The sequence below is a fragment of the Postia placenta genome, assembly GCF_002117355.1.
Source record: "Postia placenta MAD-698-R-SB12 unplaced genomic scaffold POSPLAscaffold_12, whole genome shotgun sequence".
Lineage (NCBI taxonomy): Eukaryota > Fungi > Basidiomycota > Agaricomycetes > Polyporales > Adustoporiaceae > Rhodonia > Rhodonia placenta.
In genome coordinates, this window is record NW_020169843.1 from 192,494 (window position 1) to 204,976 (window position 12,483).

General features: G+C 51.3%; 7 protein-coding genes across 7 annotated transcripts; 3 read left to right on the plus strand and 4 right to left on the minus strand.

Moving 5' to 3' along the window:
* Positions 1-412: 412 nt before the first annotated feature.
* POSPLADRAFT_1150021 (glycosyltransferase family 57 protein) lies at positions 413-2,598 on the minus strand (the record flags this gene model as incomplete). The annotated part of the gene is made up of 12 exons (XM_024486369.1): positions 413-632; positions 693-768; positions 821-918; positions 975-1,111; positions 1,179-1,302; positions 1,372-1,643; positions 1,709-1,780; positions 1,846-1,999; positions 2,050-2,227; positions 2,286-2,301; positions 2,355-2,433; positions 2,495-2,598. The coding sequence occupies 12 exons, from the start codon at positions 2,596-2,598 to the stop codon at positions 413-415; spliced, it is 1,530 nt and encodes a 509-aa protein (XP_024336026.1).
* Positions 2,599-3,138: 540 nt separating this feature from the next.
* POSPLADRAFT_1150561 (hypothetical protein) lies at positions 3,139-3,427 on the plus strand (the record flags this gene model as incomplete). Its single annotated transcript, XM_024486430.1, has 2 exons — positions 3,139-3,226; positions 3,279-3,427. Coding segments are annotated over 2 exons (237 nt in total), but the record flags the coding sequence as incomplete, so codon positions are not given.
* A 306-nt stretch (positions 3,428-3,733) lies between these two features.
* POSPLADRAFT_1151043 (hypothetical protein) lies at positions 3,734-5,092 on the minus strand (the record flags this gene model as incomplete). The annotated part of the gene is made up of 5 exons (XM_024486485.1): positions 3,734-3,755; positions 3,808-4,060; positions 4,110-4,761; positions 4,813-4,877; positions 4,930-5,092. The coding sequence occupies 5 exons, from the start codon at positions 5,090-5,092 to the stop codon at positions 3,734-3,736; spliced, it is 1,155 nt and encodes a 384-aa protein (XP_024336028.1).
* Positions 5,093-5,832: 740 nt separating this feature from the next.
* Positions 5,833-7,039, plus strand: POSPLADRAFT_1035584 (hypothetical protein; the record flags this gene model as incomplete). Its single annotated transcript, XM_024477093.1, has 4 exons — positions 5,833-5,940; positions 5,994-6,645; positions 6,707-6,962; positions 7,018-7,039. The coding sequence occupies 4 exons, from the start codon at positions 5,833-5,835 to the stop codon at positions 7,037-7,039; spliced, it is 1,038 nt and encodes a 345-aa protein (XP_024336029.1).
* Positions 7,040-7,398: 359 nt separating this feature from the next.
* Positions 7,399-9,139, minus strand: POSPLADRAFT_1059440 (hypothetical protein; the record flags this gene model as incomplete). Its single annotated transcript, XM_024481165.1, has 13 exons — positions 7,399-7,421; positions 7,474-7,553; positions 7,613-7,869; positions 7,922-7,933; positions 7,990-8,011; positions 8,063-8,366; positions 8,418-8,426; positions 8,477-8,524; positions 8,576-8,699; positions 8,752-8,930; positions 8,984-8,990; positions 9,045-9,062; positions 9,116-9,139. 13 exons carry the CDS (start codon positions 9,137-9,139, stop codon positions 7,399-7,401), a joined length of 1,107 nt encoding a protein of 368 aa, XP_024336030.1.
* Positions 9,140-9,277: 138 nt separating this feature from the next.
* POSPLADRAFT_1172469 (hypothetical protein) lies at positions 9,278-11,533 on the plus strand. The gene is made up of 8 exons (XM_024488183.1): positions 9,278-9,508; positions 9,561-9,616; positions 9,672-9,879; positions 9,928-10,024; positions 10,075-10,167; positions 10,223-10,482; positions 10,535-10,561; positions 10,617-11,533. The coding sequence occupies exons 1-8, from the start codon at positions 9,461-9,463 to the stop codon at positions 11,256-11,258; spliced, it is 1,431 nt and encodes a 476-aa protein (XP_024336031.1). The 5' UTR covers positions 9,278-9,460; the 3' UTR covers positions 11,259-11,533.
* Positions 11,492-12,313, minus strand: POSPLADRAFT_1150406 (hypothetical protein; the record flags this gene model as incomplete). Its single annotated transcript, XM_024486415.1, has 6 exons — positions 11,492-11,677; positions 11,731-11,774; positions 11,829-11,895; positions 11,946-12,003; positions 12,061-12,167; positions 12,224-12,313. 6 exons carry the CDS (start codon positions 12,311-12,313, stop codon positions 11,492-11,494), a joined length of 552 nt encoding a protein of 183 aa, XP_024336032.1.
* Positions 12,314-12,483: the final 170 nt, after the last annotated feature.

A 12,483-nucleotide genomic window follows, 5' to 3' on the forward strand; every position in this document is an offset into this window, starting at 1 on the left:
CGTCGATATATATGTTGCATCAAACACGGTGTGACATTTCACGTGGGAGTGACATCATGGCGATCCTCCGCGTCTAATCGCACGTGCTTCTCGCCGGCCTATATGAGGCGGTTCCTCGTGAGCAAACTTCTCCCATTCCCCACAACGTTGTCCTACGCCTCATTGAGACCGTCAAACCGACCCATCTTGAGCAGAGGCCTCATCGTCGTGGGATATTGATCCCCAATGTCCTCGTTTGAGGCTCGCAGTGTCTCTTTAACCACCGCTTGCCATAGTCTGTGACATATATTCTCTTGCCATGGTATCACATATCGACACTGAATATATTTTCTCATCAATCGGATCATCCTTAGAGCAAGCACTCTTACTCGTATGTCGAAATATATGCTCGCACCAGGCGTGCGTATCAGTACTATCCCCTAAGGTAGAGTACGGATAATCGTAAGAAAGCCCACACCAGTCCAACCGAACAATACACGCTCGTCAGCATCAATGGCAGAAATTCCAGCGACGCCGAACTTTGACGCGTGGCAACTGGGAAAAATGTTACGAATGCTTGCAGCAGTATGAAGCCTGCAAGGTACAATTTCTCCAGCCCGTCAATGATGACGAAAGGAAGAGACCGAGGAAACCTGAAAGCGTGATGTCAGACGGCGCTTTTCGCTAGCGACTCTAATTGTAGAGACACTCACTCGTAAACGCGTCGATGCAGTGGTATAAATATGAAAATAGCCCATGTTACGGAGTAGATTACTTTTATGAGCGTTTCTGCCACAGAATGATTAATGGCACGAATCATAAGACTGGATCGCTCGCTGACCTGGTGCAGTGAACAAGAGAGGGAACAGAGAGAAGATTCCGGCAACAGAGGCCAGCAAGAAAGTTCTGAAGTATGCGTGATTCTCAGCGGCCAATAAACTGATTGAGCAACGTCGTGTGTCAGCTTAGGGCAGCCAACAGCTCAGAACACGTACCTCAGTGGGACCAGCACAAGCAAGATTGCTTTCTCATGGACATGCCAGCCAAACATAAAGGATGTATATCCGCAGAGTGTGAGCGCCGTTAAGAACGATTTATATGTAGGTGTTCTCCAGAGTTTCACTAGATAAATCTACAAGATATATCATCCCGTCAGATAAGCAAATTCGAGCACACATTTTGAGGGAGAAAACACTGACTGCTTGGAATGCAATGGTGATGATGAACGTGTGGATAGGCTTCACATTGGGTATAACGGCAAAGACAGTATCGCCGACCAAACCACGGGACGTCGAAGCAACGCCAGACGAGTTCACAGCTAAGCTCTGCAGTTGTCCACCTCTAGCAACTATGACGGATTATCATGTTCAGAGTGCAGACGTGTTGTGCAACGAACCCAGAGCAGACTTACATTTGAGCAGGACTCTGTCCGCCGCTGTAACTAGTGCCCATGCATTCGGCGCCCAGTATGCATGGTTAAGCCCACGGGTAAAAGGAAATAGTCTGCTTAGGAGTTGAGGTAGCTGGCCCATCAAGAGGAATGGCCCAAGCGAGACTAGGAAGACAAGTATGACGGCATTCGCAAGGGCGATGAAACGTGCAGGAAGCAGCGCGCCTGACGGAGACAAGCAAAATGAACGCAGGAGATAGATGAAATATGCGGGCTGTAGCCGACATGACCGTCTGTGAATTCAACTATGCTAGAATATAGTCAATGTTCAGGACGCACGGCGAGGTACATATAGATGTGCTTGAAATTCAGGAGAACGGCGAAGAGAAATCCACTTGCGAGTTTGTTGTCCTATGAGCGTGGTATGGCTTCTGGTGAGCCGGCACTGCAGGCAAGAGTGTTCAGCGGACACTCACGTTACGCGCCATGAGGATGGACCACAGCAGGATTCCGAACATGAAGCCGTTGTACTGGAAGTGGATGTGGTCGATGATGAGAAAGCCAGGGTGAAGAAAGAGAGACGCAGATATAATTCTCTGTGTTGTTGGATCAGTAGCACCTCGAATAAATCTATCGTTCGTTCAGCGATAGCATGACTACACTTTTCCGTGGAACAGCACCTTAAGACGGCAGCGCCGAGTACGAGTTCGGTCAGAATCACGGTAGTGCGTTGATACGCAACAACCGACCACGCGGCGTAATTCAAGTTGTTTAGGTCGACTATGCGAGGGTCGATGAAGTATGCGGGTATCGACATGAGCTTCTCGAAGTAAGCGAAGAATGGAGGGTAGTCCAACGCTATAATAGCATGTTAGACTCCTGGGGGCAGCACTTATCGATATTGCGTGCTTCTTACTCCACTCAGATGTTGTCTGAACGATGCCTCTTTGTTAGGGCGATATATTCAAGTGGTGCGTACACATACATCGTAATACCACTTGGATATGGGTAAGGAGTGCGTGATAGATAACCAATTCCTATGCACTTCAAAGTCGGTCGACCGGCTATATCCCCCAGACCGCGCAATTGGCACGCAGACTCTGTACACAGATATATACAACGTACTAGGCGGGAAACAGGAGGAGCTTGAGACATGTCGACACGATGAGTATGTCCCATTCTGCGGGCTCTAGGTGTATCACAGATCGCCAGAGGGAAAGCTTGGGCATGGGCTTGGCTTCATCATGCTCTGGGATTGTCGCAGGATGAGAGGGCTCGCCGTCGGGGAAAGTGCGAGACGAAGGGGAAGAAGGCGTCGTGGCTCTTGATCGCTGCATGCTGGCAGCCGGCGACCGTAGCACAGGTTCCACGAGCAGGGTTCAATACTCAGAACCTAACGTGGCAGAAACCAAGCAGTGCACAGACAAGCAGGGCGACTAATGAGAGCGTTATAAGTCAAGTGTGGCAACACGAGATCGGACACGACACTCGATCGTTGTGCATTCGATCTCCGCGAGTCCCCTCTCCGAAGCCACCATCGTGCATTAGCCTGTCTCTTTGCAGCGGTGACCTGCTTGCCAATGTGGATATCTGAACCCTGAACCACCCAACGTATACACCAGAAAACTTGAGGATCCTCCACAAGCCAGTGTGCCGCTCGTCATGAGCGCACAAGTTGCCGTCGCTAAAACCACCGAACAAGCTGCGTACCAAGGGTATGTGTAATCTTACCGTTTGTTTTTCCGGCCTGACCTGCAATCGTTAGCGGTGTTCTGGTCAAGCTCCTGATATTCAGTGCTGCCCTCGCCATTGCTCCTGTCGCATCCTACTTTCTCTCGAAGGACTACCTCTGGGAAGGTACGTTGGTCAGTCAATTGTGTTCTGCAGTTGGATCATAAAGTCGTTACAGGCAACACTACACTGGCAGCAATCACCGCCATCATGTCCGCAAACACGGTTTTAGTTGCGTATATCGTCATGTCAATACGCGAGGAGCGACTTGCAACGGTGAAACCTGCCACCTCGCACACCACTGAGGAAAGCAAAAAGGATCGCTGACCCTACCCTGATACACTTGTACAGTACTGCATGACTTTTAAATCTCATGATAGCATGTCAAATATCCTGGGTCACTTACGAATCAATGACGAAGCAGACTCAGATTCGTGACGCTCAATGGCAGGTGTCCGAAGATAACAGATGCATTAGGAATGGTACTACACGATAGGGTTACATTGATGTGGTATGCATACTATGGATGACAGATCTAGGTTGAAACACAGTACAGACGGCGCAGATGGGTGGTGCAGGACAACATGAGACGGGTGCATAAAAATAAGATAAGCGACGACGAGCGGAGGGCATCTAGAAGTCTTCATCGAGAGAGCTACGCGAACAATGTCAGAACCAAACGGATGTAAAAGCAAGCGAGGACTTACAAAACTTTCGAAGCAACTTCCGACTTCGAGCTGAAAGCAGACGCGTTGACACCCGCCTTCGCGTAGTCCGACACACGCTTCTCGAAGAAGTTCGTCTTTCCCTGCAGCGAGATCATGTCCATGAAATCGAAGGGGTTCGATGAGCCCCAGATTTTCGCATGACCAAGGGCAACAAGCAGACGGTCCGCAACAAACTCAATGTACTGGCACATGAGCACAGAGTTCATGCCGATGAGTGCACAAGGAAGAGCATCTGCAGTAGAGTGAGCATGAAGATGTCGAACAAAAGCAACGCCACGTACCAGTCAGGAATTCTTGCTCAATGTCAACCGCCTCCTTGATAATCCGCCTGACGACCTCCGGGTGCGGCCGCCTCTTGAGGTGGTTGAAGAGCAGGCATGCGAAGTCAGTGTGCATGCCCTCGTCACGGCTGATGAGCTCGTTGGAGAACGTGAGACCGGGCATGAGACCACGTTTCTTGAGCCAGAAGATCGAGGCGAAGGACCCAGAGAAGAAGATACCCTCGACAGCGGCAAATGCAACCAACCTCTCGGCGAAAGACGACTTCTTGTCCGAGATCCAACGCAGAGCCCAGTCGGCCTTCTTCTTGATGCAAGGAATGGTCTCAATAGCATCGAAGAGGTGCTCTCGCTGCTGCGGATCCTTGATATAAGTATCGATGAGGAGCGAGTACGTCTCAGAGTGTATGTTCTCCATCATGATCTGAAAGCCGTAGAAGCATCGTGCCTCTGCTGCCTGGACCTCATTGGAGAACCGCTCGACAAGGTTTTCGTTGACGATACCGTCAGACGCGGCGAAGAATGCGAGCACATGCGAGATAAAGTGACGCTCATTGCTGTTCATGCGGTTGTTCCAGTCGTGCATATCCTTGGACAGGTCGATCTCTTCGACGGTCCAGAAGGAAGCCTCGGCCTTTTTGTACATTTGCCAGATCTATGACAAAGACATAAGTCAAAGTAGACACAGAAAGACAAAGCCACCGACCTCGTGATATTGAATAGGGAAGAGGACAAAGCGGCGTTTAGACTCCATCAAGAGCGGCTCCATGTCTGTACATCCGGTGAGCTTGACCATGCGCCACAACAAGTCTAGAACACGTACTCTCAGGAAGGTCAACCTCGCCCACCCATTGGTTGCGATACTCGTCGAATTCATCCTCTTCCTCATCCTCAATTAGCGATTTAGGTGATTCAGCCTTGCGCTCGTCGTCAATCAAGTTCAGGGACGGGAGCTTGTCCGCCTTGGTAGGCGACGCGAGTGACATAGCACTAATAGCTGCTGCAGCCTAGAAAAACGACGCGTTAATGTGACTCTATGTGACGCGTCGCGACGCGTGACATACCTTCTTGCTCGGCGTAGGAGCAGGAGAGAGAACACGAGGAGGAGTGCTCATGCCAGCGACGGACATTGTTACAGGTGAAGAAGATATAAGAGTATGAAGATCTCGGCAAAGAGTAGAGCTGGTGGGCGGTGGTAGAGAAAAGAACAGGAAACACGGGCGGCTTTATACTGTTTGGCTTGTTGGCGCGTTGTTTGCGTGGTTCAACAAGACGCGTCGCGTCGCGTGTAATTAAACAAAGCGTGTTCTCACGTGATCGTTGTAGCCACAAAGACGGATCGCTCTGATTGGCCCGCTTATTAGGCGCGCATACCTAGAACTGGCAAAAACGCGACCACGACTCACGTGCCGACATCAATCACGGTCGCGAACTTTTCACCGCTCGCTCCACGCGCTGACTGAGCAAGAGAGGCAAGAATAGGAGGCTGCACTTTGCAATAGAACCACACGAGGCCATCTTTGATTTGAGTACCGCCGTGCTGGGAATTCTTCCCCGTCAATATCCGCCACCTAAAGCAGCCACGCGATGCCTGACGGTGGATCCACCGAACAATCTTGTTCTAGACCTAGTCAGACTACAAAGGTTATAAAGGAAAATGATGCGTCACGAACACCTCCACGCTTTGTCGGTGAGGTGGACTTACCTGAACGTGAGTGATCTCAGCATGAAAAAGGAAGTGGCATGCACACCCGCTGATACGCTCCCAGACCTAGAACCGCTGCTCACGGAGTCCAAGCGGCGCTTTGTCTTGTTCCCGATTCAGTACCCAGAGGTTCGCACCGTCCACCACATCCGCATTACCATCAATTGACTTTTCTGCAACAGATATGGCGCATGTACAAGCAAGCCGAAGCATGTTTTTGGACGGCAGAAGAGATTGACCTTTCGCATGATCACTGGGACTGGAACGACCGCCTCAATGACAATGAACGCCACTTCATCTCACACGTGCTCGCATTCTTCGCCGCGTCTGACGGTATCGTCAACGAAAACCTCGTCGAGCGGTTCTCCAATGAGGTCCAGGTAGCAGAGGCACGATGCTTCTACGGCTTTCAGATCATGATGGAGAACATACACTCTGAGACGTACTCGCTCCTCATCGATACTTATATCAAGGAGCCCAAGCAGCGTGAACATCTATTCGACGCGATTGAGACTATTCCCTGCATCAAAAAGAAGGCCGACTGGGCCCTGCATTGGATCTCGGACAAACAATCATCTTTCGCCGAGAGGCTGGTCGCATTTGCCGCTGTCGAGGGTATCTTCTTCTCTGGCTCTTTCGCGTCAATATTCTGGCTCAAGAAGCGTGGTCTAATGCCCGGTCTGACCTTCTCGAACGAACTCATCATTCGAGACGAGGGCATGCATACCGATTTTGCATGCCTACTCTACCATCATCTCAAAAGGCGGCTGCATCCATCAGTAATTCTCAAGATTGTCACCGAAGCGGTCGCAATAGAGCAAGAATTCCTGACGGGTATGATGGTGACTTCATTGTCGGTCAGAATTACGGGTATTGACCTGTGTATCGAATGCAGACGCACTGCCCTGCGCTCTCATTGGCATGAACGCGCGGTTAATGTCCCAGTACATCGAGTTCGTCGCCGATCGCCTTCTCGTCTCACTCGGAAATGAGAAGCATTACCAAGCAACGAATCCCTTCGATTTTATGGACATGATCTCCATGCAAGGCAAGACCAACTTTTTCGAGAAGCGGGTATCCGATTACGCCAAGGCAGGCTTGAAGACTGGCACAGACGCCCCTGGGGCAGCCACACACAATGCTAGAGCCTTGTCAGTTGTGCTTTCTTTTCGGAATCTACTGAGACTGATATTCACTTCTTACCAGCTCCCTCGATGAGGATTTCTAGATATGACCTCTCTGAAGCAGCGAATCAGCATCGTGTCAGGCGACAATCGCCCGAACGACAATCGCCACTCACTTTCGCTGATCCGCCTCCGCACGCCAACGCGCTGAAGTGGCGTACCGCTTGATCTTGCTTAGCGTTGTATCGTTATCCTTTTCTCCATCTTACCTTATCTTACTGCAATGTACCGCTACTCAGTCTGTCATCGCAATTTCCCGCACAGATTCTACCTTCCACTTAGCATGAAAACGGGACAGTGTAGAGACACTACTTTTAGTACACAAACTAATGTCATGAAATAGACTAGAGCTACATATATGTGCCGAATAGGGCAGCACAAAGCGAATGCTGTCAATGAGGGGTCACTTCTTCGCTATGTGGACGACTGTGAACTCTGTTAGTGCGCGTGTGATTCCACAGGCATTGGGAGGGCGTACCATCCTCATCCTCCAGCACATGTTCCAAGCCGACTTTCTGGCCTCTTGCATGCTTCGCGCTCGCGCCCCAGACAATTGCGCTGTATGCCACAGGAATATCAGTATACATAGGGTACCAACCCACTCAATGTATGCGCACTATTTCATCTGCTTGGCGATCTCCTTGTGAATCGCGCTACAGAAGTCCTCTACGGCAGACTTCCCTCGTCTCAGCACAACTGGCGAGCTGTAGTCTGGAGGTGCACCGCGAGGCTTTGTGTATACCCGCACAAGATCCAGTCGCCGCCACATTATGTCCATGAGCTCGTCGATGTTGAGCCATTCACGAGAAGATATGGGAACACTGTTGGGTATTTTGTATAGGAGGTCCAGTTCTTCAATCGAAATGGCATCAATCTGGCTGATCGTAAGCGACGTCGAGGTCGATACATGCTCCACGAAAGCATACCTTGTTCAGCACCTGTGCACGGCAAGACATATTAGCAATAAGTCATCGACTATTTTAGTAGGACGCACGTATATCGCGGGGATGTACACCCTGGCAAAACAGATTAACGCTCTGCAGGCTAACATCCAACGGATGTCTCACCTGTTACCCTCAATGACGTCGACAAGGTCGTCCGCGGTAGCATTCGGCTGTCGTATCGCGACATCACAGTTGCTCAGCTTGTACTCGCTCAAAATCGCCTTGATTTCATCATGGTCGATCTTTGTCAGGGGTACAGTATTCGTTATTGCGATGCCGCCCTTGTCTTTCTTCTTGACAGTGATTGCTGGAGGTTTCTTGTTTAGTCTGATGCCGAATGCCTCAAGTTCGGATTCAATGATTGTCTTGTCACCGAGAGGCTTGAGCACGTCGAGGACGATGAAGATGAGGTTGCATGTGCGCGCGACTACGGATGATCCTCAATGGTGGTGCGCCTAGAGGAGATAAGGGAGCATACCGGCAATGACTACGACGCGTCAGACATTAATGCACCTCAAGGTGATTTTTCGGACATACCTTGTCGACCTCTACCTCGGCCGTCATTTGCACCCTCGATGATACCAGCTGGGAGACACGTTGAGATATGCATCTACGGACGTGGGTAATAACGCATACGAAGATCAAGAATCTGAATTGGAGCGCCATGCACTTTCAGCGTTCCAGGGACCGTTGTGAGCGTGGTGAAGTCGATCTCAGAAGTCTCTGAGTGCGTGCCGGTGAGTTTTGACATTAGGGTCGACTACGAGCCATGAGCAGGTGCGTGAGTATGCGAAGCCTTGTCGTGCACTCACCTTGCCAACCGAGGGGAAGCCGACGAAGCCCACTGACGCTATACCGGTCCTGGCGACATCGAAGCCAAGGCCGCCTCCACCACCACCTCCACCCGTCGGCCCGAGGAGCTCGCGCCTAAGCTTCGCGAGCTTGGCCTTGAGCTGCCCCAGATGGTAGCTCGTGGCCTTGTTCTTCTGGGCTGTGATCGCCGTGTAAGAGGGAAAACGGGCGCAAATGAAATGCAGGACATACTCCTGGCCTGGCACACTCGATCAGCAACTGGACGAAGGCTTAGCTAGTGAACCCCGCGCACCATCTCATCTTCGACTTCCTTGAGGGCGCCATGTGTCAGGTCAGAGCAAACTGCATTGTTTGTGTGCGCACCTTGATCTTCTGTACAGTGGTCATGGCTGCTGTATTGAAGGATTGTTTTGTGTCCGGAATAGGCAGGTGGAAGTAGAGTAGAGAAACGGGCGCCTGTGTGGGCGGCTAACGTATAGCAACTGCGGCGTGCAACGGATTTCCCTGTCCAGCTTCCGTGCCAGTGCTTGTCTCCCTCCTCCCAGGTCCGCCTCTCCGTCTCACGCCTCCAGTCCTTGTCTCCAGCCGCTCATTGCTCCCCAGTGGCTGGCTGGTCCCGGCGCTGCTCCCTCATCGCGGTCCTCTCGTCGCTGCCTTTCCTTGCCCCCGACCAGACACTCATTCCTTTACCACGCTTGCTGAACAGTCATGTGCGGTAACTCTACTTGGAAGCGAGAGGTTGTCCCCGACCATAAGGTGAAATTATCGTGTCTGTTTAGCTGTTGATCGCCTGACCATAGCCGCTTAGTTTGACTTCGTCGATACTCGGGACTTCACTGACCATTCATGTGGGATGCGAATGAAGTATGTAGAGTCTGTTCCCTGTATACGCATGAAGCTCATGCTTCGTTCATGACAGATACCTGTGGCTCTACATCACTGTCCTCATATCGTTCCTGGTCTACATTTCCGACATCTTCACCGCTGTGACCATGTTGACGTCCAGTACATGGTCGAACGCGATCTACAATAGTTGTCCTCCGACTGAGGAGAACGGCTGTGTGTACATTCCGTTCAACGTCGGCAAGTGGCTGTTTTTCGGATGTATTATCGCCTCATTCTTGTTGGTGCGTCTCTCAAATTATGTTAATGGTGTGGACTCTAACGGTCATCAGTTGGCATATGAGATGCGTAAAGCGAAGAAGATCATCGCCAGTCGCGATATCTCCTACGCATTCACGAACGTTCTGGCTAACAGCTACTACTCACTACGTGAGTGTCGCCACTTATTATGTTGCGGGCCTCTCATTGCAGGTCGACAGGGTCTTATGATCACTTCTGTTTCTTCAACCACATTTCGAGCTCCACCAAGAGGATGGATGACTTTGCCTTCTTCGTGTTCTTTACCTTCAAAGGTGAGTACGCATGTATAGTATCCTGTAGCGTGGCTGACCTGATGGCACTGCTCAGGTTGGAAGCGGTTGATATTCGCGGAGGGCCCGCGTCAGTCAATCAACGCACTCACCTTGTATGCTCTCTATCTCTCGAAGGAGGACAAGGGCGCGTGGTACGATGTCGACAAATACTTCAGCGGCAATTCCTACATCACCATTGCCCTGACCATCTCCACTGCCTTCACCACGCTCATCTTCGCCCTCTCGCTCATCATGCTGATAGCTGCCGGTATATGCTATGTTCCGCTGCTTTGTTACATTCAGGGAAATCTCAAGGTGGGTTAGTTAGTGCAGCGGACTTCCCCCCTTGATAACCTCGTATTTGTAGGAATACTGTTGCTATAAGGTCGACAAGGTAACCCTTCGCTAATCTGTGTGTGATCGGAAACTCACACCTTGCATGTATACAGCGTATTGCCGAGATTATCAAGCGGAGAAACAAGCAGCGTCTCGCGAAGGCTGCGGCTCTTGCTAAGAAAGAGGCTGCCGGTGACTACTCCCACCTCAAGAACAAGAAGGGAGAGTTCATCGCGAAGCCGCTTCCTCAACCAACGCTGCCCAACGTTATGCTTGACGACGACGACGACAAGGCTTCCATGCGCACGCGTGGTCCGGCCCCAAGTGTGTTCAGCGGGCAGAACGACTACTACTTCGAGCAGAAAGGCGCCGCGCAGTTCAGCCCGGACTATAACCCGGTCGACTATCCTCCCATGCCGACCTATAACCAGCCGTACTCCCAGCACCACCAGTACAGTTCGTCCGTGGGCACGTTTGAGGGGGACCAACATGCCGCATATGAAGACGACTACGGCAGCACGGCCCACCTCACGAGCAGCGCCGCGCCGTTCGCGCGGACAGAGCCTGCGCGGGGGATGAACAATCCCTACAGTATGTACAGCGAAGGGAACGGTGCGGCCCCGCTGGACCCCGAGTATGCGCACCCGCAACCCGAGGCGTCATCGGGCATGGCGTATGATCACCATTCACCAGAGTACCAGGGCCACTACCACGGAGGATATGACTACGATGCAGGGCAGGCTCATGCTGTGTAGTCATGCCTCCCATTCCTTTCTTTTCTCGTGTCTATATATCTTGCACTTTTTTCATATATCTGGCTTGTTTGTTCTTCACGGGCATCATCCTCTAACTTACCACACAGTCAATTCATTGTACTCTTAGCTTCTGCATGATGGACCCGTATGTGATCTCGAACTGTGCGGCTTCAGTGGACTTGCATTGTGCAACATGGAACACATTGGCATAGGACGTGCTATTTAGCACATTGTTACTTATCTGCGACGGTGATACGAGAATTTCTCCACTGTTCTCTTTCCATGGCGGCCTTCTCAGCTCTCCAGGCGTGATTTCGAGGAGCTGCTGGATCAGGGGCGAAATGCTTGTGCAATGGACCCCATCGTTGCAGGGGCCAAACGATGAACGAAAGCTTAGATTCGATAAGTGCAAGGGGGACCTGTCGGAGCAATTAAAGCGAGTGAACGACCGAAGGGCATTCAAAGAACGTACGGGTCCAAATGTGTTGCTGTCTTCCGTATGGAATGATTCGTCGCCTAGAGAGAATCTGTTACACGTATATGCTGTCAAGTAAAGCCCACTGTGCTCACCTTCAACCCAAGCGTGTCCTGGCGGAATGCGGACTTCTGCGTCAGGATATGGTGGTAGTGTCTTTACCTGTCCAGACACAATGAGCGCGTAGCTGAAGGTTCATAAACCTGTCTTACCGTATCGCCTTCGAGGGCTACAACTCTCTTCACCACGAGCTTTGAGTCTGCCGGTGACCTAGGCATACGTGAGACAAGTCCACAAAAGCCACTCGCATTCATTAAAGATACGCACTGTAGGGCTACCACATCCCCTCGCTCATACTGCCGCAAGACACGGATAGCAAACCGGTTGAATACCACGATGTCTCGCCACGGCGACGAATCCGGATTCAGCGTTGGCTGGCTAGCTGCAGAATCAACAAAGCGCTTCTTGACAGAGTCCTTGCACGACGGACCTGCATGCTTCTGCCCTTGACCGATTTCAGGGTGTAGAAGTATTGCACGAAGATGACGCCGGTCGGTAGCCAGACTAGGGTCGACACCATTGACTTTAGATTCTGATGGGTGTTCATGAAGTCACGACATGAATGACGAAATGTCTTGAGGGCTCGCAGCATGCTGGGCAGGACTTGCTGGACTAGCTGAGCTGTGGATGTCGGAACGCGACATTTAACGCATTCGTTAATTCTCCGCGGCGCGATCGGCCTTTTGATGG